The sequence below is a fragment of the Bubalus kerabau genome, chromosome 4 (genome assembly GCF_029407905.1).
Source record: "Bubalus kerabau isolate K-KA32 ecotype Philippines breed swamp buffalo chromosome 4, PCC_UOA_SB_1v2, whole genome shotgun sequence".
Lineage (NCBI taxonomy): Eukaryota > Metazoa > Chordata > Mammalia > Artiodactyla > Bovidae > Bubalus > Bubalus kerabau.
In genome coordinates, this window is record NC_073627.1 from 181,713,025 (window position 1) to 181,736,166 (window position 23,142).

Consider the following 23,142-nt stretch of genomic DNA (forward strand, 5'->3'; position numbering starts at 1 on the left):
CCCTCGCCTCAGACACCCCAGTTCCCGGATGTCTGTCTAAGCTGTCTTCTCCTCTCTCCACCCTCCCGAGGAAGCCAGCTCTATCCCGCTGAACAGTGACCCCACAAACCAAAGATGCAAGCCAGCCCACCCTTGAGCCCAGCCCGCTCTCCTGAGTCCAGTCCCCTCCTAAGTCCAGTTCTTCTCGTGAATCTAGTCCTCTCTCCTGAGTCCAGTCCCCTCTCCTGAGTTCAGTCCCCTCTCCTGAGTTCAGTCCTCTCCCCTGAGTCCAGTCCCCTCCCCTGAGTCCAGTCCTCTCCCCTGAGTCCAGTCCTCTCCTGAGTCCAGTCCCCTCCCCTGAGTCCAGTCCCCTCCTGAGTCCAGTCCTCTCCCCTGAACCAGTCCCCTGCCCTGAGTACAGTCCTCTCCCGAGACCAGTCCGCTCCCGAGTCCAGTCCACTCCCAAGTCCAGTCCCCTCTCGAGTCCAGTCCCCTCTCCTGAGTCCAGTCCCCTCTCCTGAGTCCAGTCCCTCCCTGAGTCCAGTCCCCTCTCCTGAGTCCAGTCCCCTCTCCTGAGTCCAGTCCCTCCCTGAGTCCAGTCCCCTCTCCTGAGTCCAGTCCCTCCCTGAGTCCGGTCCCCTCTCCTGAGTCCAGTCCCCTCTCCTGAGTCCAGTCCTCTCCTGAGTCCAGCCCCTTCTCCACACTGCAGCCTTAGGAAGGGTTTTCAGTGAGCCCACCGCTTTCCTGATCTCGTCCCGTGCCCCCAGGAAGCCGCTGACCAGCATGATGGGCGCCTCTGTGTCCAGGGCCGTCTCTGTGCCTCTGATCAGCTGCACTGCACTGTTTTCTGTCTCCGTGCCTCTCCTGCCCCCTCCATAGTGGGCCCTCTGTGTAGCTGTCCGAGCCCCATCCTCTCCAGGAGGGTAGCTCTCTCTGCTCCTGTCCTGAGAGATGAGGGCCCTCTGCGCCACTCGAAACGTCTCCTGCACAAATGAATCATTCAGCCTAGTTATTCAGCACAACCTATGGGGAGCCCATTAGCGTGTGAAGACGTCAGAAAAGCAGAAACGTCACCATGTGAATGAGGTCTCACCACACCCCAGTAAGAGAGGCGGGCATGTGTCTCCCTCTTTGGAGACCGGAAAACCGAGACATGGTGAACCGTGCCTGGGCGGGGGGTCAAATACCGTGTCTGGGGTTACTCAGCCTTGAGATTTTCAGCATATATCCCCGAGTATCTGTCTCTCGAAAACTGAATTAAAAGAGCAGCTGTCCCCGTGGGTCACTGCAGCGTTTACTGGATCCATATGTGTAAAGATTTTAGGAAACCAGGCACGGAATACGTGTTCTCTGAGTGCTGGGCCGACAGCAGAACACAGCACTCCAGAATCATGTTTACACAGGATGTCCATTATTCCAAAATAATTGTTCATCCTTGACACACTGAGGCTCTGCAAGCAACACAAGAGAAATACCCGCCATCAGAGAAGAGACCACAAAGAATACTCGTGGGTGCGGGACTGGCCTTGGCTTTCCTGTGCTCACGAGCACAGACCGCCTCATCCTAGACCTTGGGTCTCTGCCAGCAGCTGTGATGGGTGAGCTGGGCACGGGGCACACCCGGCAGGTGTGTTCTTCAGGGTCAGAGCCCCTGTCCCCATTTGTATGAAAACTGGAGAAGTGAAAATGTCAAGGGAAATACCATTAAAAGCAACATGGAAACCAGCCTTGAGAGCATGTCGTACACCGTATTTATATATGTGTGTTCACGGCAAGGTCTTGTGGCACGTAACCAATTGTCTAGAATAACCTTACACAAAAGACTAAACGTGGTTTAAATCAAGTTAACATCAAAAGGGCTGCAAACACTACAGCGACTGCAGGATGTACGAGGTGCCCAGAAGCACAGAGTAGCTGAGCGTCAAAGCCTGGGTTCGCAGGGCTCGGGCTGCAGCCCTCCGTCCGTGACTTCCAGGAGCCCGGGAACGTAGCTCACGGACGCTGAAGCACGTGCTGTCACGGTCCTCAGTCATCACACCCACTGCCTCTGAAGTCTGCACCGTGCGGAGGACACCCAGGGTGCATTTGCGGTCACCTCCGGGTACTGTGTGTGCTGCAGACTGAGGGGGTGCAGGGGCATGAGGAGCAGTCCTGGGGACCCTGTGGACAGTGCCCAGGCCTCGGCTTGCCTCCCAGCTCAGACATGGGCAGAGCCTGCAGGCCTGACCACTGCCTCCTGCTGAAGCATCTCAGCTCCCGCGTGGTCCCCTGTCCATCAGAGCGGCCGAGTCTGCTTCTGCTAGGGTTATCTGCTTTGTTCCCGTGAGCGACCGGACCGGAAGGCTGAGCTTTCCTGCTGTCGGCTTCTCAGAACACTGAGCCGCCCCCTGAAGCTCAGCCCCCCTCAGTGCCCAGGTCCTTTCCACAGGGCTCTCACTCAGCAGATATTTACCCAGAACTTACTGTGTCCAAGCTGGCATAGCCACAAGCCACCCATGGCTCCTGGACTCCTGAAATATGATGAGTGCATCTGAGCAGTTCATTTCAAAATCTCCTTTAATTTTCTTCAATGGCTATGTGTGACTAGTGGCTACTCTATTAGACACTGCAGCTCTAAAAATAGAACAAGCTGTTAACCTCCGGCTGACGGCTCAGTCCTGCAAAGGAGAAAGACATTGTCAGCCATAATCATGCCAGGATGTGGTAAGTGCTTTCACTACTAATAAGTGGAGAAAACCTTGATTTGTTCATTCAACGACGTTCCTCGAGTAACGCTCACACCCGAGGTTCCCTCAGCAGCTGTGGGAAAGGCAGCCGATGCCTGGTGGAGGCTGATGGTAATGCTGAGAAACTGAAGTGAGGGGCACGATGCTGACATGAACGCCAAGCCCTGGAGGAGCCCAGACCCACCCGCGGTGGTGAGGGTCAGCCCTGGCGCCGGCTGCGTTCATGCCTGGGGCTTCCTTTTGGCACCAGATTGCCACTTTTACCTTAGACTCTCCTGCCTACTCTGTCCTGCTGAGACATTCCAGGACCACGGGGGATGTTGTTTTTTAGAAAGATCCGTATGTATTGGCAGACGTGAGCCCAGGTGAGTCTGGAGGAGGCAGCAGCTGGGAGGCAGGCTGGCTTCTCCAGCTCTTGGACCACAGCTGCCGCAGGTGAGAGAGAAGCAGACACCGTGCTTCCCCAGCTGGGCGTGTCCTGTCCTGCCCCGCCCCTCAGCAGACATGGGGTCCACGTGCGGGCATAGGAGGCACCATGCTCCCCTGTGCATGTCCCAGGGTTTCCTCCCAAGTCTTCACTTGGAAATATTTCAGACCACTGGGTATCGTTGATCAGAAGGCATCTGCTGATCACAGAGGGGTCTACATCCTGGCCCATGCAGCCACAGCGTCTGGGCTTCCCTGGTGGCTCACAGTAAAGGCTGCCTGCAATGCAGAGAATGCAGGTTCCATCCCTGGGTTGGGAAGATCCCCTGGAGAAGGAAATGGCAACTCACTCCAGTATTCTTGCCTGGAGAATCCCATGGACAGAGGAGTCTGGCAGGCTACAGTCCATGGGTCACAAAGAGTTGGACACAACTGAGTGATTAACACTTTCACTTAATCCAGGAGTTGTTTGACACAAGTAAAGTAAAATCTGGCCTGGGGGCTTGATTGTCATGTCTAAAATCGATACCAGGAACTCGCGGCCTGATTTTGTTTGTAAGTGGAGCACGATTTTATTTATAGTTTACATTAGTAGCCATAAAGAAAAAAAAAAAAAAAACCTGAGCATCAAACCATGTTAAACTGGCAGAAGACACTGGAAGCTTGAGGCCAACTAATTCCAGAAAGTTGGAAAAAATGAATCCAGATGGTTTACAAAATGCAGGAGAAAGAAATAAAGCCAATCCAGGTAAAAAGAAAATGCAGTCTCATTCCCATGCTCTGAACTTTACAACCCCACCATCTCAGGTCTGAGCCTCTGAGGGTTTGGGGTAGCAGAGAGGGGAGAACCAGCAAGAAGTCCAGTCTTGCTGGGTTCACACTGGTGTGCTGGGTTCACACCATCGTGCTGGGTTCACACCATCGTGCTGGGTTCACACCAGTGTACTGAGATCACACCATCGTGCTGGCTTCACACCAGCGTGCTGGCTTCACACCATTGTGTTGCATTCACACCGGTGTACTGAGATCACACCAGTGTACTGAGATCACACCATTGTGCTGTGTTCACACCAGCATGCTGGGTCCACACCAGCGTGCTGGGTTCACACCAGTGTGCTGAGATCAACACCAGCGTGCTGGGTTCACACCAGTGTGCTGAGATCACACCGTCATGCTGGGTTCACACCATCATGCTGGGTTCACACCGGTGTGCTGGGTTCACACCATCAGCAGACCTTCCCATTGCCCAGTGGAAGTGGGCCATTCTGAGTAACATCAAGGTTAGCTGGTTTCCCATCATTTGCCTGCATCAGAATGGACCTGAGGGTGACAGCATGTTGGCTGGCTGCTCCGGTGAACACCTGGTGTGCATGTAGCTTTGATGCAGGGCAGACACACTGAAAGGCTGTTGCTGAACCATGAAAGACGCCAGGATTCTTGGCCTCCGGAAGAGAAAAGTTCAATCCAGGGCCAGAGACGAGCCTTGATCTCTCTGCCCGCTTCTGATGTCTATGTCAGAAGCTTTCTCTAATAGCTCTTTTATACTTTAATAAAACTTTATTACACAAAAGCTCTGAGTGATCAAGCTCATCTCTGGCCCTGGATTGAATTCTTCTCCTCCGGAGGCCAAGAATCCCAGCGTCTTTCGTGGTTCAGCAACAAAGTATCAACATCCAACAACTTGTTGATGGACAGAGACAAGAGAGAGGAGATTTGGGGAGGTAACAGTAGTCTTCGTGAGCCACAAGTTCACCAACAGAGCCCAGAAGGACAAGACTCCTTATTGCTACACTCACTGACTTATTCAGATAAACACAGAGTGAATACATCAACAAGTCCACTGAAATCCAGGACCACATCTGGAAGACGTGGGTTGGAATGGAAATTGGACCTGACCAGTTGTCAGGGATGGAAGCCAAGAGGATGTGGCCATTCATGCAATGGAATGTTTGTCCCGGATTATCGACACAGCTTCTCCCCAAATCCATGTAAATATTCCCATAAGAGAAATCTCAGATAGCTGTTTATTTCCTATTAGAAACACTCTCTAGACCAGTATGTGTTTCCTTCAGCTTCTCTGATTCCAATAAATATTATCCTGGGGTTGACTGTTGTGTTTTTAAGAGATGAGAACAGTCAAAAGGCAGAAGGCCTATCACACTGGGCTCACAGGGAGGCTCTGCTGCCTTCTCCCATTGCATCCCTCCTGCCCACCATGTCCTCCCCACCGAGCCTGAGTCACCTTCCCACATGCAGCCGTGATCACGCCACTGATTGCATGAGAGAACTCAGTAGCTCCTGTTTGCTGCACTCAACCCTGAGTCCCTGAGCAGCCCGAAGGCTACTCCGACCCCACTCAGCTCTCAGATCCCCGTGCTCACCCCCGGGCATCTGTGTATGGCCCTCCAGGCCCATCTCTGGGGCCTCTTCCTGGAGACGCAGCAGCTCCCTTGACTTGTCACCCCTCTTCTTGTGATGTGGCCCCCTCTCTATGTTTTAGTCACATGTCTGTCACTCTGTGTCTAGTCACTCGACAACCTCTTGATAAGTGCCCTGCCCCTGTGTGCTGGGTGCACCATGGCAAACAGTGATCAGAGCTTCTGAAGCAGAATTCCCGCCAGGGCTGAGTCCTGTCGGACCAAAAGTGACCTGAAAGGTGGCCCTTCGCCCTTGACCTCTGAGTCTGCTGCCAGCACAGGCCAGCACAGAGGGGGCTGCCAAGAAAATGATGCACTGGGTGGGTTACGACTGAATGAATTCCTGGGCCCAAAAGTAAGCTGATCATGGTCTGTGGGAATGCCCTGCCACAGTGTTCAGCTATTAGTGGGGGTCACACTCCTCATTTTAGACACATGGAATAATCACCCACAGCAATTCCCTGTAAGTCTTTTCTCCTCATTCCTTGTAGTACACACACACACACTCACACACTCACACACACACACACACACTCATACACACACACACACACACACACACACACACACACAGGGTTTCCAGGAAGAAAAGGACTATATTTAGAACTTTGGAGAATTGTTGTTTTGTTTTGTTTTGTTTTTTCAAGGAAATGTCATGAGTGCCTATCCTAAGGATCTCACCCAAGTTTGTGTGGTTTCAGCATGATCAGTGCTGGTTGCTAGATAAGCCGAGTGCTGTCTGCAGTGCCGGGGCAGGGCTGACGACTTCTGTAGACTTTGAAACTTGTTCTCATCGATAAATGTTATGGTCTGTGTTCTCAAAGTGGTCATTCTGTCTACACATACAGTGTTATCTTGAGAATATTCAAATCCAAATATATCCAGAGCTTTTCCACAACATATATATTTTCATATTTCACAATAATGTATATGTATTAATGCAACGTGCAGAACTAATTCTTATTTCTAAATGCATGGGTTTCTGTTGTGGCTCAGCTGGTAAAGAATCTGCCTGCAACGCGGGATACCTGGGTTCGATCCCTTGGTTGGGAGGGTCCTCTGGAGAAGGGATAGTCTACCCACTCCAGTATTCTGGCCTGGAGAACACCATGGGCTACAGTCCACGGGGTTGAAAAGAATCAGACATGCCTAAGCAGCTTTCACTTTCAGAATGTGTGTTACACTCGGGTGCACTCGAGTGTATTTGGAGAGACAGTTAGTAAACTCGTGTTGTCAGTTACAGGGTGATGCGCATGTGCTTCATAACGTTGGGGACGCTGCGAGGGTCCCTGGGCGATCATGGGGATGGTGCTGACGTCTGAGAGAGGAGACCCTCGCCTGCTGGGTTTCTGTGTGTCGCTGCTCTGTGCACAGGTGCTGCACACGTGTGACAGCCCGTGTGCACGCACCCTCTCTGCACTTGTGCTGAACCTCAGCCTCTCCAACCACGACTCCCGAAGCCCCAGCCCTCAACGACAGTAACTCAGGTCTTCTCTCTCTCTGTCTTTTTAACAGTGTGTATGGTTGTCCCTTGGCTAAAAAAAGAAAAACGCAAGACAAACAGCCCCAAGAGCCCGCTCCCAAGCGGAAACCGTTCACGGTGAAGGCAGACAGCTCGTCGGTGGACGAGTGTTACGACAGCGAATGCTCGGAGGACGCAGATGAGAAGGAGGAGGACGAGGACGAGGAGGACGAGTCGGACGAGGACGAGGAGCAGAGGGAGGACGAGGAGGAGGACGAGGACGGCGACCGCGAGGACGAGGAGGAGATGGACGAGGAGGACGAGGACGAGGAGGACCGCGAGGAGGAGGAGGAGGACGAGGACGAGGAGGACGAGGAGGAGGACGAGGACGACGAGGACAACGGTAACTCTCTGCGGGCCCTGGGCTCAGGCGGCCGGGCATCGCTGCAGGCACAGCCGGCCGCCTGGCTCTCACTCTCCATGTAGAGAAGTCTGTCAAGCACCCCTTAGACCTTAGGTGCCGTTTCAGTCAAGTCGTTATTCAGAGTGGTCATCCCCGAATTTGCTGAAACGTCTGCGGTGTGCTCGTTTGTTTAGCTTGGCCGCTTTCATCCAGAAAGCTCAGTCTGCGTTTCCCCAGGTGCTCCCCCCGAGAGGCCCCGTGCTGAGCCACGCTGGGGGTGGTGGGGTGGACGTGGCCCAGCCCACGGGCCTCCACGGGACCTGGAAGCTCTGTGTGACCCCTGTGCACGAGCTGGTGAAGCAGGCTTTGTCCTGCATCTGCCGAGGCTTTGTGTTAGTGACCATCGGGCAGGGGTCGGGGAGGAATGCGACTCCATGAAGTGATGGATTAACCCGTGGTCTGCTTCCGTGTGGGAGAACCGTATTTCTAATCTGGTGAGACGGACAGGTCAGAAGCCCTCTGTGCTGGGTGGTGGCATCTTTGGAGCAATAAATTTCAGATGGCTTTGCTTTTACATCCAGCTTTCTGTTAGTGTCAGACTCAGAAAGACCAGAGTTCAAATGCCAGTCCTTTCTCAGAAGTTGTCTCTTTTCTAGAGAGAAGTAGGAGGTTTCTGAAGAGTCTAGTTCTAGTCTTTACTGCCTTGGAGTTTGCCTCAGAGAAATGGCAAACCGCTTTAAAAAATGAAAGAAATCTTTTTGTTCCCCCTTATGCTTCTTCCTTGGGGTCAAACCTCTTCGAGAATCTGAATTCGGAGAAGCGCTAATTTTCCGACACCATGGACAGCGGTGTCCGTCAGCGGAGGGAGATGTTCAGGTCCTGTTGATGTGGGCAGGTCATGGCTAACCCTCGGTGTGGACACAAATCAACATTCCTCCTTCACAGCTCATACGGGTTAGTTCCAGGAAACCTGAATTTGTGAAATAATCCTCGATTGCTGTCATGACTTAGGTCCTTATGAAAGGAACTTATGAAAACCATTAGACACATTTACATGGATAATGCAGGCATACCTACAGGTACCTGTCCACACACACGCACACACACACACACACACGAACCTCATGGAGTGAAGCGGGGTCTCCCCAGCTTATTCTCCTTGTCTCGTGGTGCAGAGGCAGCCTGGGCATCAGCATGAGGGCACCCCACCTGCAGACACCGCGCTCTGCTATGCAGACTGCGCTGTCACTGGTGAGAAGATGGAACTTCCATGCTGACAATTAAAAACAGCAGCTCTGGGTAATAAAACCGTGGAATGCGAAAGTTGGACATCTGACCAGTTTGGAAAATTATTTCTGGACGCTGTATTCAATGTGTACTGTTCTGGGTGAAACCATCCATTGTTGAGGCTGATTCATGATTTGCAGCTTAACCACGGCTTCATATGAAGATGGTATAAAATACTGCTCTTCCCTACTGTCTCTCTGTGTTTCGAAAGCAGTAGACATGAACATCTGAAGTTGCGAAAGTTTGGGTGCTTGATGGATGAGGGTGGGAGAGATGTGCACGCACGGGAGCCTCATTTATCCAAGTGTCTTAATCAGAGTGTAGATTCTGCCCTCCGTCTGCTAGAATTAGACTGACAATTTTAGCTTACTTAGGGCTACAGTTTAAATAATCTACTTTTAAAAATGCAAAGTAACATATTTTTCAGAAGTGAACAGAGCCTTATTGAAACAATAGGCTTCAGCTTGTGGCTGTATTGGGTTTGTTCGCTCGGACTTGAACACTTAGAATTGCTTTAAAAAGTGAGAAAGCAAAGCTAGAGAGAGTTTTCTAGGAAAAGTCAAGTGGGCGTAAACAAGGGTTCATGAAGCAATTGCATGGTTATAGCATCTGAGCATGTGCCGTCGCCTGGCACCCAGCACCCAGTCAGTGTTCTGCAAACATCGAGTCCATGTCAGAGGCATGTAAGGAAGTTGGTTCCAGAAAGAAAAGGCCCAGCAGAAGGATAAATGATCGCCTGCCGGCTCCTGGTGTCAGAATTCATGCTCAGCTCTGGATCCCCCAGCTGAGCCCCAGTTAGAATTATTGATTACGTGAACTTGAAAGGAATCAACCAGAGCTACTAATGAGAGGTTCAGCCAGGCTGCCCATACTGTGGATCACTGGGCTACCTCTTCTGTTAAACGACAAGTATGTCAGTTTGACCAAATAGTTAGACAGTAAGTGGAGTCAGTTACTCCCTCTTGGACAGGCTCTCATCAAATCCTACGTCCCAAAGAGTCAATACCTCAAAGGTGGCCCATTTGACGGACCCAGCACCGAGGTTCTGATTTACACTAAGCTCTGGGCTGGGGGCGTCACAGGCTTGCCTGATTCCTAAGTCAAACAAACGCATCCGTCCTAAGAAGAGCCCACTTCCGAGGCCTGGTTCCTGGAGAATGTTCCACAGAGCTTCTCTATTCTGGAGAGAAGTCTCCACTGCAGGAGCCTGTGAACAGGCGTTCCAAGACCCCGTCTACCCCCATGAACACCTGCCAAGTGGACTGAACAGCAGGAGTTCCCTAACCCCAGGGCCAGGAATTTTCAGGCAGGTTAGACCCCAGGAGACATAGCCGGGCTGATGAACCATGTCTTTCACATGATCAGACTCCTAGCTGTGGCCACTTAGGACAGGCAGGCTTTGAAAGGTGTGTGCCCACCTGCTCCTGTTTTTCCGTCCTCCCCACGTGCCTTTTGCTTTACCTGATAGCTGAGTTTGCTGCCAGGATCACCACCAGCCAGTGTGAGTTCTGCCCCCACGGCCACGTCTGTAACGTGGGAAGCTCGGTGTGATTGCAGGGCACCCCCATGGAGTGTGCGTTCCTCCCCTCCGTGTATTGGCAGAAACTGGGCATTTCTGAAAGCCTGGGCAAAGTGCCCCTGGTGTCTGCTGACCAGAGCACTGGGTCAGTGTCTCGAAGGCGCTGTTGCCTGTCCTGGTGGGCACTCTTGGTGACCGTTACATCGCCGGCCGTCAGCGGATTTTCTCCGAGGGGGGCCTAGCCTGTTCCTGAGCCAACAGCACGGACAGTGACCATCGGTTAAGAGAGGAGGTGGCAAGGCAGGCAGCGTGCAGGGCCAGGAGGCCTGGGGGGGCACTGTGCGGCTGCTCAGGAGGCCCGTCCACACCAGCGAGGGCCCCCACCAGAGGGGCCAGGGCTGCTCGGGAGCTGAGGGATGAAGCCGAGCTGCCCTTAGCCTCACCGGGGATGTAAAACCTCAGGCTATTTCTACCAAAAGGATGCTGTTTTCTTTCCCCACCTCTATTATAAATTGAAATGTGGAGTTTACTGAGAGGTTTTGTTATAGAGAAAACAAATGTATACAAACCACCAAATTATTACATAGGCACCACTGATTACAGAAGAACTGTTATAACTTGCAAATGAGGTGTTTATTTTAGTTCTGAGACCCCTCCGGCAGTGCACTCACACAGGAACCAAAGTATTACTAATGATGTGCGTTTCCAGCGAGCGCAGCGACGTGCGTGCTGTGCTGAGCCTCGCCGTGGCTGTGTAAGACGGGCGGGGTAGAAACTGCTTCCCTGTCGGTGTACTGATGAGACAGACACTGAGGCTCAGAAACACTGGATTGTTTTCTGTAAGACACAGGTGTGTGCTTAGACTCTGTTGGTGGTTTCTCTTTCTTCAGAACTTATGTTCTTTATATCACTTTTTGCCTGTTTCAACGACAGGAAAGGCTCTCTGAGTAATTCATTTCAGATTACGTTAGATTCATAACTAATTAACCAAAATTCTATTTTGTCCAGTCGACCTACCATAGGCTGGACTTTTGCACGAAGAAGTTTATTTTCAAAATGCATATGGTGGTTTAAGTCTGTAATTGCCAGATTAAAGTTCCCTTGTTATCCTAAAGTTAAGAAAATGATTATCCAGGGGTTGTAGATTATAATAGCAGATTTTGTGCATGGTACAGTTAGTACCTTTTCAGAGTCTCATAATTTGAGAAATACAGATTCAATGGTCATTTAATGCCTGGTAAGTCATGGTCTATTTTCATAGTATAGCCCACTAAAAAGAACACATCTTTAAATAATAGATACACACATATATATGTGTAGAAAATAAGCATGTGCATCTGTGTCTCCTCTCGGGTATATATTGTATCTGCCTACTGACAAGAAAGGAAATTCCACGAGGAAGAATATAGGAATGCACTGTCCAGACTAGAGAAGACCCTCACGTCCACTGCCATTTTTAACACTTAATTTCTTAATATATTTTGTTTCTGAAATACATTTATAAATATGTAAATCCTTTCTTTGCTTACCCTTTACTTGAATCTGGGGCTGTCTTGACAATTCAACTTTGAGAACCGTTGATTTGCCCAATTGGGTCAAATGAAGTGAAATTGCAAACACCTTCCTTTTCTAGAGATTTCCTGGCTTCATGTTCTGTGTATGAATCAGCCAAAGATGTGTATGCCTGCCTGGAAGTTCACGTCTGAGAGGAATTGAGTGGCTGGAAGGGAGTGTGGGTCATCACGCCGAGGGTGTGCGCGTACGCGGGCTGCTCGGGCAGGGGGCGAGCTGGGTGCGGGCTGGTGGTCCATGCGGAGCAGAGCCCGGTGTGCTGCTGTCCGGCAGCACCGCTCACCCCTTCTCCCGCCAAGGGCCCCTTCTCGGGGGCGGTCCGCGCCGTCCTGTTCTGACTCGGGGCTCTGTGTGCACTGCCCGCCCCCACAAGCGGTCCCCAACATCCTCCAGCTGCTCAGCAGACACGCATCTGTTTTTGAAGGGAATTCAAGTCAAAGCCCACCCTCACAGAAACAACTTTTTTAAATTGCCCGGTTTCCAGGGTATTTTTTTTCTTTCATGCAGGGTAATGTACTGGGTGTCACATAATTAAAATGTTGTGACAACTTGTAATCAGTGGGCTTGAGTTTGGGGCTTCCCAGGTGGCGAATCCACCTGCGATGCGGGAGATGCAGGAGACCTGGGTTCGATCCCTGGTCAGGAAGATCCCCTGGAGGAGGAAATGGCAACCCACTCCAGTCTCCTCGCCTGGCGCAGCCCATGGACAGAGGAGCCTGGCCAGCTACAGTCCGTGGGTCACAGAGAGTCAGCCCCGACCTAGCACCTGAGCACACACGCACGCAGAGGCTTGAGCTTCCCGAAGACGAGGACAGATGAGGAGGCGAGGGTCTCCCGCTGTGGCCCCTGAACCTCCCTCTTGGCGTGGAGTTCGCACTGATTAGCCAAGTACCCTCTCGCATCCTTCCCAGGAAACGGCCCTGATGAGGGAAGTGAGTTGGAACGCGGACAGACTGTGAACATCAGAATCAGCCCACCAGCTTTCTCCCGCAGTCAGCAGAAAAAAGCGTTCTGAGATCAGCGTGGAAACCAAGATGTGTTTAGAAGGCAAGGTCTCAACTGTTCACAGTTGGGAGAAAGAATATGATAACTTTTTATCTTAAAAATTAATCTATCCCTTCATGAGCATGTCATTTTAGGAAGTTTAGCATTCAAATACGGCGAAGCGCATGGCTCTACCACTTAGAAATGAGTGAGGGCAGAATTAGACATTTCTAGATATCTGTCTGTGATAAAAGTTAACTTTCTCCTTTCAAGCTAATTTTACAGAATTAGAACATATAATTATATCTTATATTTCATGAATTTTCAGATGCTTCAATACAAACCAGAAAATTTGCTAACAAAGTGAAGTCATGTACGTTTGAGTTGCCAGCAACATGCATCAAGTATGGGAAACATCTTTTTACATAATAATGAGAAATGGTTGATGTAAGAGAGTAGATCTAATATGTCTTTACTCGATCTGTTTTTAAAGTCTACTTGAAGGGATGACCAGGTTCCATCTTTGTCTTCAGTTCAGTTCAGTTCAGTCGCTCAGTCGTGTCCGACTCTTTGCGACCCCATGAACTGCAGCACGCCAGGCCTCCCTGTCCATCACCAACTCCCGGAGTTTACCCAAACTTGTGTCCATTGAGTTGGTGATGCCATCCAGCCATCTCATCCACTGTCATCCCCTCCTCCTCCTCCTGCCCTCTTTGTCCTAATTTAATTTTTATTCCACCTGCTAGCCTGGCGGGATGTGGAGCAAGGTGGGAAGGCACATCCTGACACTCTAGACACGTGTCTCTCTCTGCCTGGAGTTCAGTCTGGCGTCCAGAGGTCAGGATGATAATACCAGCCCTTTGCTCACCTCACTGCCTGCTTGCGAAGCCTAACGCAGGTGCCATACGGACTGAAGCTGGAGAGAGGTGAGCGGTCCAGAATGGCTGTGTAGCAACTGATTCAGGTAGTTTTTGCAAGAAACTGGGCTCCCAGGCACAAACTCGAGCCCTTCTATGATCCTGAGGCCAAGGTCCGCGGTGACGCCGAGCAAACATGCTGTGTCCATCAAGGCTGAGTCACCTTAAAGACTCAGAGCTCAGTGACAGCTCAGCTCAAAACGTGGCGTGAGCTTTCTGTGCACACAGAAGCGCACAGGGCTCCGTGGGAACCAAAACCTAAACAGGCACCATTCTTTGCCCCCAAAACATAGTATAGTGTGGAAGAGGAGTGTGTGCTTGAAAACTTGTACATAATAGTTCTTCACAAAGGCCAGAATTAGAAGTCATAAGCCAAGAAGGAGGATTTAAAGATTGGAGTTGAAAGCAAGAATTAAAGTTTTCAGATAATGAAGACTCGTGAGTTTCATGTTAGGTTTCCAAAGAAAGTGGTAGTGTTCCTGAGAGGTCTTTTCTGTCTGATACGGATGGAATACGCTTGAAGAGAAGGGGGTTCCCGCACCCCCAAGTTCCTCCCGATCATACGCCTCGAAACAGCCACATGAAACCTGTCTGTGAAACAGCAGGACCAAAGTCTTCAGACTCCTCTGCGCTCCGTAGTTAACAGCATCAGCAGCAATCTTGTTCTACTGGATCAGGGTGTTCAAGGTCGACCGGCTAATTTGCAAAGTCTCCAGGCGGTGTGTGTACATATGCATGTGTGTGTGAAACACGTACAGACACGCAGAGCGAGAGAGGCAGTTGGTTATTGTACTCTCGTCTGTCTCAGTCTGAAAACCACTGATTTCAAAGCAGTTCTTGTCTGGGTGGGGTATGACTATTCTCTTCTGTGGTCCCCAAACATAGGTAAACCACAAACCTAAAATATCGTCAAGTAGAAACGTTCTCAAAGCAGTGAATAAATAAAACTTTATGTACCCACATTTCTAATTAAGATCCCTAACGAATAAAAACTTTAAGAAGCATAATGTGCACGACCTACACCGAAAAGTATTATGCAACTTGGATCCCTTGTGAAAACCATTATTTTTTGCTTCAGTTTATCTCATTTAGCTTGAAAGGCATTTTAAAATCGTGCTCCAGCCTAGGAAATGGACAAAGTGTAGAATCAATAAGCCAATGGAGCTCTTCTGAGCGGCTGTAGAGGTGAGATATTAGCCTGCTCTTTGGATGCCATCAGTCAGCTGTCCACGCATGAGGTCTGATTGGGGTGGAAAGAGAGGATGCGTGGCCGTGGGCAGGTGACAGGGAGGACCATGCTGCAGACGCCGGGAGGACCACGCTGCAGATGCAGGGCAGCCTCCCCTCCCCCGCTGCAGCCCTGGGCAGCGGGCTGCCCCTGGAGACAGGCCTTCTGCCCTCGGGGTGCCCTTCCATCTGCCCCAAGGAGTTGAGGCCACACTGTGGTCAGGACCAGAGTGTCACCTCCAAACCAGGCCAGCTAACCAATGCCTGCCGCCAGACCCCAGACCTCCTAGAGCTGTTCCCAGACCGCGCAGGGATCTGGTGGTGGGCGGTCCCTGTCAGTCCATGTCGCTTAAATACAGTTCAGTTCAGTTCAGTCGTGTCCGACTCTTTGCGACCCCATGAATCGCAGCACGCCAGGCCTCCCTGTCCATCACCAACTCCCGGAGTTCACTCAGACTCACCTCCATCGAGCCAGTGATGCCATCCAGCCATCTCATCCTCTGTCGTCCCCTTCTCCTCTTGCCCCCAGTCCCTCCCAGCATCAGAGTCTTTTCCAACAAGTGTAAGTTAAATGTGCACATAGGTTATCAGAGCCGGAATCAGCGCTCAGCTCCCGCTGCGCCTCCCTGTGCTGGCACTGCACTGGCCGGCCTGGCAGCCCCTGGCCACATGTGCCTATTTACATATAAACACCCTGAATTTGAATTCAAGTTAAGGAAGCTGGCAGCATGCTCTGCACCACCGGCTCCCCACCGCCACCGCCGGCTCCTGGCGTGCACGCCCCTCATTCTCCAGTCTCTGCCCCGAGGCCAGCTCCCAGCCGGCCAGGCCCGACTCCGCCTGACGTGACCTCTGCCCGGGTCTCCTGTCCCTCACGGCCCAGGTCACCACTCGACCGCAGACTTTATGTCGACTTCGTTTGCTTCTCTTCCCGCGCTGACGCCGCGATGTCGCTGCTGCCCACCCCTCTCCCGGGGTCACCCGTCTGCCCCAAACGCGGCTCAGTAAGCAGCGGTGGAGGGAAGACATGGCCGTGTCTGTGTCCCCGAGGCCCATCAGATCTGGGACACTTGGGACCTCAGCTGGGGACGGGACACAGACATGCCCTGTGGTGTCCTCTCTGACCTTTTTGAAGCTGGAGGAAGCCATCTGGAAAAGCAATACTTGACCCGAGGAACCGACAGACGGAGGCACCCCCACATCCGCACCCCAGCCCCATCCAGCGCCGCCCCTTTCCACCCCCGTCTGTGCCCCGAGGTCACTCTGGCCCCCCACGACTGAGACAATGGGGACAGGCCGTGCGGGTCTGTCTCATGGGGTCCGTCTAGGGCCAAGGAAGGCTTCTGGCAAGGTCAGGAGCCGACATGGTGAACGTGCAGAAGCCCAGGGCTCGGGGGGAGCCCGGCATGTTCACCAGGGACCCGGTGCCCGGGGCGCGCCCTGGCGAGCCCGGGACAGCGGGGTGTGGAGAAGCGTGTGTCCACTGCAGGGACGGAGCCTCCGCAGCAGACACACAGCAGGAACGAGTGTAGTCCCGTGAACCACTCCTTCCGGGAGAAGCAGGTCAAGCCGTTGGTGAGCAGACAGGTGCAGAGAGGAGACCGCAGTGGAAACAGCCATGGAAGCGGCAACGCAGAGCTCCGAAGGGAGGGCTGCAAGTGCATTTCGGGTGATTGCACATAATTCACCCAAATCATCTCCGCCGTGATGAGCTCCAGTGAGGACAGAGAAACTGCTGTCTGACGTGAGAGCAGGGACAGACAGCTCAGGATCAGGGGCAGCGGTGATGGCGAAGGACGCTCCTTAGGCGAACTGTCTGTCCTTCCCGATCTGCAGGGTGTCATCCCAGCGGGGGCCCGTCTGGCTCTCCTACCTCTGAGCATCGCCTGCATCCCAGCAACTTCGCAGCAGCCTGCAGGAGACGAGGGGACAATGCCCCGTGAGAGCAAGGCCCTCAGGTGTGGGGGGCTGCCCCCCAGTAGAGCACCTGCAGAAGGAGGACTCCCCTGTCCAGGCCCAGGCAGGGACCACTGTGCCCCTGAGGAGCCTGTGAACTGGTCTCTGGGCATCAGGGATCCTCTGGTGCACACAGTGCAGGGAGACTCTGACCGGCTGGCATGCAGTATTCTACTTCCTTAACCAGAAAACAGTCCCGGGGAATTCTAAATATTTTTTCACAATCAATAGGGAAGTCTTGTGCCAGATAGCAACCATCCATCTTAAACAACCTTTGAGAGATGCTGAGTATTTTATTAACGTAACCCAGGCATCAGCCTTCCCTGGTGGTCCACTGGGTAAGACTTCCAGGTCCACCGCAGGCAGTGTGGGTTCCATCTCTGGTCGGGGAGCTAAAATTCCACCCACATGCCTCACGGCCAAAAAACCAAAACATAAAACAATACGATAATGCAGTCAATAAAGACTTTTGAAATAGTTCACATCAATAATAACAATTTTTTTTTTAAAAGGCAGCTCTCCAGTCCACGCTTGTGGTCACCGCAGTCTGTAGCTGCAGCGCTATGCCTGGCGCCCTGGGGCAGGTCTGACCTGTACTAGTAAATGAATAGCCAACACTGGACGCCCTGGGGCTGCACAGGGCTGGTGCTGGTGCAGAAATACCTGTTGTTTGGAGGAAGAAGAAAGGGGTTGTATGTCTGCATATAAGAAGAAAATAAGAAGCAGCGGGTTCTGGGGTAGAGGCCAAGGGGGCCTGGGCCAGCTCTCAGAGGCCAATTCGTTGCTCTGCCCGTCGAGAACCCACCCCGAGCTCTCGGAATTTGAGCTCAGGAACCCAGGACACCCAGGAGGGGCCCTTCCACTCTGCAAAGGGGACCTCAGTGTCCACCCTGCCCCATGCAGTCCTGGGCTCCCCTGGGTGCTCAGTACAGTCGGGGAGCTGGGGGCAGTGGCCCTCAGTGAGGTCAGTGGGCCTCTGGTCCTTGTGGCCCGCTCTTCCCAGCCTCCACCCTTCTCACCACCAGAGGAAGGGTGACGCCCAGGAGTGACCTTTCCTACATGAAGGGCTGGAGGAAACTGTGGGCTTTTGTGATTTGCAACCCATGGAGGGTGGCCTCTTAGACCACGTCTTCTATGACCTGGCAGACCTAGAGAATTTCTGCTGTGAAGAAGTGTCTCTTCTTCCTGTTCTTCTACGTTTTTGTTTTAATCTGTTGTCTACTTGAGAGATTTTAATGTCTGGAAAGAACAACAGCAACCTACCTTTTGATTCTAGACGCTGAAAGAATCAAAAGGTGGGTCTCAGACTAACCTTTGGAGACAAAATGCTCATTGAAGTCTGCACTTGGTTTTATAAGATTATAATCCACAGAGTTCTAACCACATTAAATTCTGGTTATGGGGATGGAGAAGAAAAATTTCCTACATGGCTCCATTTTTTAGAGAATTTTTTGTTGCTGTTTTCTAATTGTAGCTTTGAGCATAAATTGTTTTTAACAATCTGATTCAAAAGATAAAGTTCGGACCTACAACATTTCACAAAGCTCACATTGGAATCCAAAAGATGCATAGAATCCCAAAAAAGATCCCGGTGTACTTGATGAGGAAATGCTGTGGAGACCCCGTGGGCTGAGCTCCTGAACCACCTATGCTTCCTGGGCGCAGGGCCCTCCCCTGGAGTGGCTGGATCAGCCCTCCTCCAGTTTCCAGCCTCATGGACACACTGGGAGCCCCTCCCAAAGGCAAGCCCAAGGCTGTCCCCTGCACGTGCCCTCCCCGTGAGTTACCGCAGAGGCTCTGCTAGAGAAGAGACTCCATCCGGGCAGAAAGGCCACAGAGATGCGGGGCCTTCTCCTTAAACCTCTCAGTGGCTGTGCTCTTTTGTTTAGAATGTGGACCTGAACTATAAAATAATTTTCTGGTAAAACATCTTTTCTCATCGCAAACACACTCTCCCTGTTTCCTGGATCATTCATCACATGAAGAACTACCCCCACTGACTCCTGAATCTCTTTGGATTGAAAATTCAGTTTGTGGACCATCAAGACCAGGTTGTTAATGCCTAGCTGGCCCAGAGACTTCTGGACCGTCTCCCACTGCCCACTTCCACGTGTGGTCCTGTTCATCATGAGCCTCAGCAAAAACACAACTAGAAGGATAAACTGCCCGAAAGCATGAAATCAGAAACGGAATTCCAAAAGCTCACTGTGAGTGACTTTGAATTCTGGAGGCTGAAGCTTCGAACCTGCTGTTGGCAAGTTCCTGACGGACCCCCTCCATCCGTCCACATCATTAAGGCTTGACTTTGTCTCACATGCGTTTTTAAAGAGTTAAATACTGAAACCTTGAGAAAGTCCGTTACCCATGAGGATCTTCTGAGGCTGGAGCCGTCTCTCCTGCCATCCCCATGCTCACGGCTGGGGTCCAGCAGCCTCGAGGACACAGAGGGTGGCCTCCCGGTTTTGAGAGCCTCACCCTGGCCGTGAGTGATGTGCTGTTAGGTGAACGCTTCCTCGGTATTTCTGACGCGTTCACTGGTTTTGTTTTCCTTTTGCTGCTCTTTGGGAAAACATGTACGCTCGTTCTCAGGGTATCAACTCCTAGAAATTATCCAAAGCAGCGACAACATTTATTTCATACAATTAATGATACTCTCTGACTAATATATGACAAATTTGATTTGCTGATGTTTAGAGAGATGTTAAATTTCAAAAATGTGTTGGTTCCACGTGTGGGCCAGCAAGGATGTTGTTTTCTGTTACTGATGTGTTGATGTCCAACCCTGTTCACCAACAAAAACCTTTTCTAAGGAGACAGCACAGAATCCATAAAGAAAATTCTTGGGCCCCGACTCAGCTCTGAATCACCCAGTATATTCTACCAATCAATACACCTCATTTCCTCACTAATACACTTTAAAAATTCTTCTTACTCTGGTTTGTTTAATCATAGAAACAAGGAGTATATTTGAAAATGGCAGGCAGTTAACCAAATCCAACCTAAAGTGGGCAGGGGAATCCATTTGCAAATCCATTTAGTATTATCTGTACTTTGCAATATATGTGGTAGTGGCTGCAGAGCATGAGGGGAAACGATGCATACTCGATCAATATCCCTTAAGAATTAGAATATGTTTCAGATGAAATACAGGGGTTCAGTTCAGGTCACTCGCTCAGTCGTGTCCAACTCTTTGCGACCCCATGGACTGCAGCATACCAGGCTTCCCTGTCCATCACCAACTCCCAGAGCTTGCTCAAACTCAGGTCCATCGAGTGGTGATGCCATCGAATACAGGGGTGAGTGTAATTTTTAACATGGTCCTTTTTAAAATGAGTATTCCTGAATTCTTTTGAGTGTGGACATGACATTTATCCACACGTTATATCCGCCGGCTCACATGGTCACGCACACGGTGTATCTGCCAGCTGGCCACAGGCTTGCCGAGGCACAGGATGACCGCAGCAGTGCTGGATGGTGTGCTATGGGTGCCAACTCACCACAATCCTGCTCTTAACGGGCGTCTGGCCACTGTGTACTTCTCCCACCCACCCTCTCCAGCCCACTGAGATACAGTGAATCAGAGTACCTTCTAAGTTTTGCTGGGGCTTGTTGCTTCACAGTGTATCTTGATAAACTGGCTCTAAGGTAGAAAATTCAAAGCCACTCTCAACCCCAGCATGTGCTCTTGGTACTGACTGCCCAGGGTCGGTGTCGGCGCAGAACCCACCAATGTCGGGATGTCGGCACCCCGGCAGGACCCACCAATGTTGAGATGTCGGCAACCTGCAGGACCCCCAATGTTGGCATGTCAGGACCCCAGCAGGACCCGCCAGAACCTTGGGCTTTCTTCTGTGCTGCCCAAGCATCTCTGTGAAAGCATTTTAAAAGCAATTGCTGTGAACATCTGCTTATAAGGTGACAACAAGTTCACAAACTCTTAGAAAGCCTAGTCATACGATGGATATCATTATTATGCACGTGGTCAGGCAGTAAATAAAGAAATCCAATTTTAAAAGCAATGCTTAAAATTTAGAAGTAATGAAAAAGTAATATTTTAAAATTATATTTAGGCTTCCCAGGTGGCTCAGTGGTAAAGAACCCACCTGCCAATGCAGGAGATGGGAAGTCAATCCCTGACTCAGGAAGATCCCCTGGAGGAGGAAATGGCAACCCACTCCAGTATTCTTGCCTGGAGAATCCCATGGACAGAGGAGCCTGGCGGGCTGCACTCCATGGGGTTGCAGAGAATCAGACACGGCTTAGCAACTAAACAGCAACAACAAGACTATGTTTCCGCTAGCCAGCGGCTTGTCTGTCAACTCCAGAACTCCTAGTCTGTAGCAGCCCCCGTTCCCTGAGCACAGGCCCCTTTTAATGTCCCTTCCGCCTGCGGACCTGCAGGCGGCCTCCAGGTCCCTGACGGCCGCGCCCCGAGCTTGCCTTCCGCGCTGTTGCAGCCACAAGTTCTAGCCGCTTTTCCCTCTTGTTTTCTCGTGTGTCCTCTTGTCTGCTCTCTTTGCAGAAGACCACCAGCTGGGCTGTCACGGCGCGCGCGCGCTGCAGGACGCGGAGAAGGACGACAACAACAACGACGAGTACGACAACTACGACGAGCTGGTGGCCAAGTCGCTGCTGAACCTCGGCAAGATCGCAGAGGACGCGGCGTACCGCGCGCGCACCGAGTCCGAGATGAACAGCAGCACGTCCCACAGCCTGGAGGACGACAGCGACAAGACGGAGGTCCCCGGCCGCAAGGGCGAGCTCAGCCTGGACCTCGACAGCGACGTGGTCAGGGAGACGGTGGACTCCCTGAAGCTGCTGGCCCAGGGCCACGGCGCCGTGCTGGGGGACCACCCGGGCGACCGCGCCTACGCGGACGCGCTGGCGCCGCCCGACGGCCGGACCTTGAGCTACGGGATGCTGGGCAAGCCGGCCAACAACGGGCTGGCGGACAAGCTGGTGGAGGAGAGCGACGAGGAGGTGTGTCTGAGCAGCCTGGAGTGTCTCCGCAACCAGTGCTTCGACCTGGCGCGCAAGCTGAGCGAGGGCAGCCCCCAGGAGCGGCCGCCCCCGCCCGGCGCCGGCCCGCGCGCGCACGGCCGCCCGGAAGACGACTTCCCGGGCCGGACGCCGGACCGCAGCTACTCGGACATGATGAACCTGATGCGGCTGGAGGAGCAGCTGAGCCCTCGGCCCAGAACGTTCTCCAGCTGTGCCAAGGAGGACGGCGGGTACCGCGAGCGCGACGACGACGCCGCCTCCGTGACCTCCGACCGGTCGGAGGAGGTGTTTGACATGACCAAGGGCAACCTGACCCTCCTGGAGAAAGCCATCGCCCTGGAGACCGAGAGGGCCAAGGCCATGAGGGAGAAGATGGCGCTGGAGGCGGGCCGGAGGGACAGTCTGCGGTCCTTCGAGGACCAGTCCCCGCGGCCGCTCCCTGGGGAGGAGAGGAAGCCTAAGTCCGCTGACAGCCATGTCAAAAAGCCATACTATGGTAAAGGTAATATTTCTACCTAACGTAAGTGGCCTCGTGGAAGCGGGAGCTAGGGCGAAAGCTGTCGGGCGTAGGCTGCCGCTCACGGAGGCATCTCACCGCGTTGCATCACCGGTGCATGCTTCTTGTAGGTGATTCCAGAATTATGCCTCATGGTTATGTCTCCAAAGAGCAAATAACATATCTGTCTGAGAAATGCACAAAGCAGCTTAATAACATGATATTTCAGGGGAAGACACATGTCTTGGAGATCCAGGGTGAGAGCACAAGCCCGTCACGTGATAGAGAATGTTAGGATGAGTCTGTTTTTTGGCAGGTGAGCCACAGTCCGTGTGGAGTGGGAAGGGTTTATGTGACAATTAGCCAAGGGGGGGTGAAGTGTGCATTTCAAATTGCATTGAGTAGGTGGCATCATGATTTATGAAAGTGAAAGTGAAGTCGCTCAGTCATGTCCGACTCTTTGCGACCCCATGGACTGTAGCCCACCAGGCTCCTCCATCCATGGGATTTTCCAGGCAAGAGTACCGCAGTGGGGTGCCATCGCCTTCTCCAGGAGATCTTCCGTACCCAGAGTTTGAGCCCAGGTCTCCCGCCTTGTAAGCAGACGCTTTACCATCTGAGCCACCAGGGAAGTTCCTGATTTATGAAATTATCATCCAGTGACAGGTATTGATGGAACCTCGCCCAAGGGAAGCATCCCTGCTAGACCGGGACGGTAGCAGCAGAATGACCACTGACGTGAGGCGAGGGTGGTGGCTCCACGTCCACTG

The 23,142-nt window shown here is 52.1% G+C and overlaps 1 protein-coding gene across 4 annotated transcripts in view; it reads left to right on the top strand.

Annotated features, from left to right (window-relative positions):
• Positions 1-23,142, top strand: part of MYT1L (myelin transcription factor 1 like) — a 133,545-nt gene that overhangs the window by 17,385 nt on the left and 93,018 nt on the right. For 3 of the 4 annotated variants that reach the window (XM_055579548.1, XM_055579550.1, XM_055579547.1), the window contains exons 4-5: positions 7,064-7,413; positions 21,398-22,372. In XM_055579548.1, the coding sequence (XP_055435523.1) occupies positions 7,064-7,413; positions 21,398-22,372 (1,325 nt within the window). Of the gene's footprint in view, positions 1-7,063; positions 7,414-21,397; positions 22,379-23,142 lie in introns of all 4 variants that reach the window. The other variant, XM_055579546.1, reaches the window with a different exon arrangement.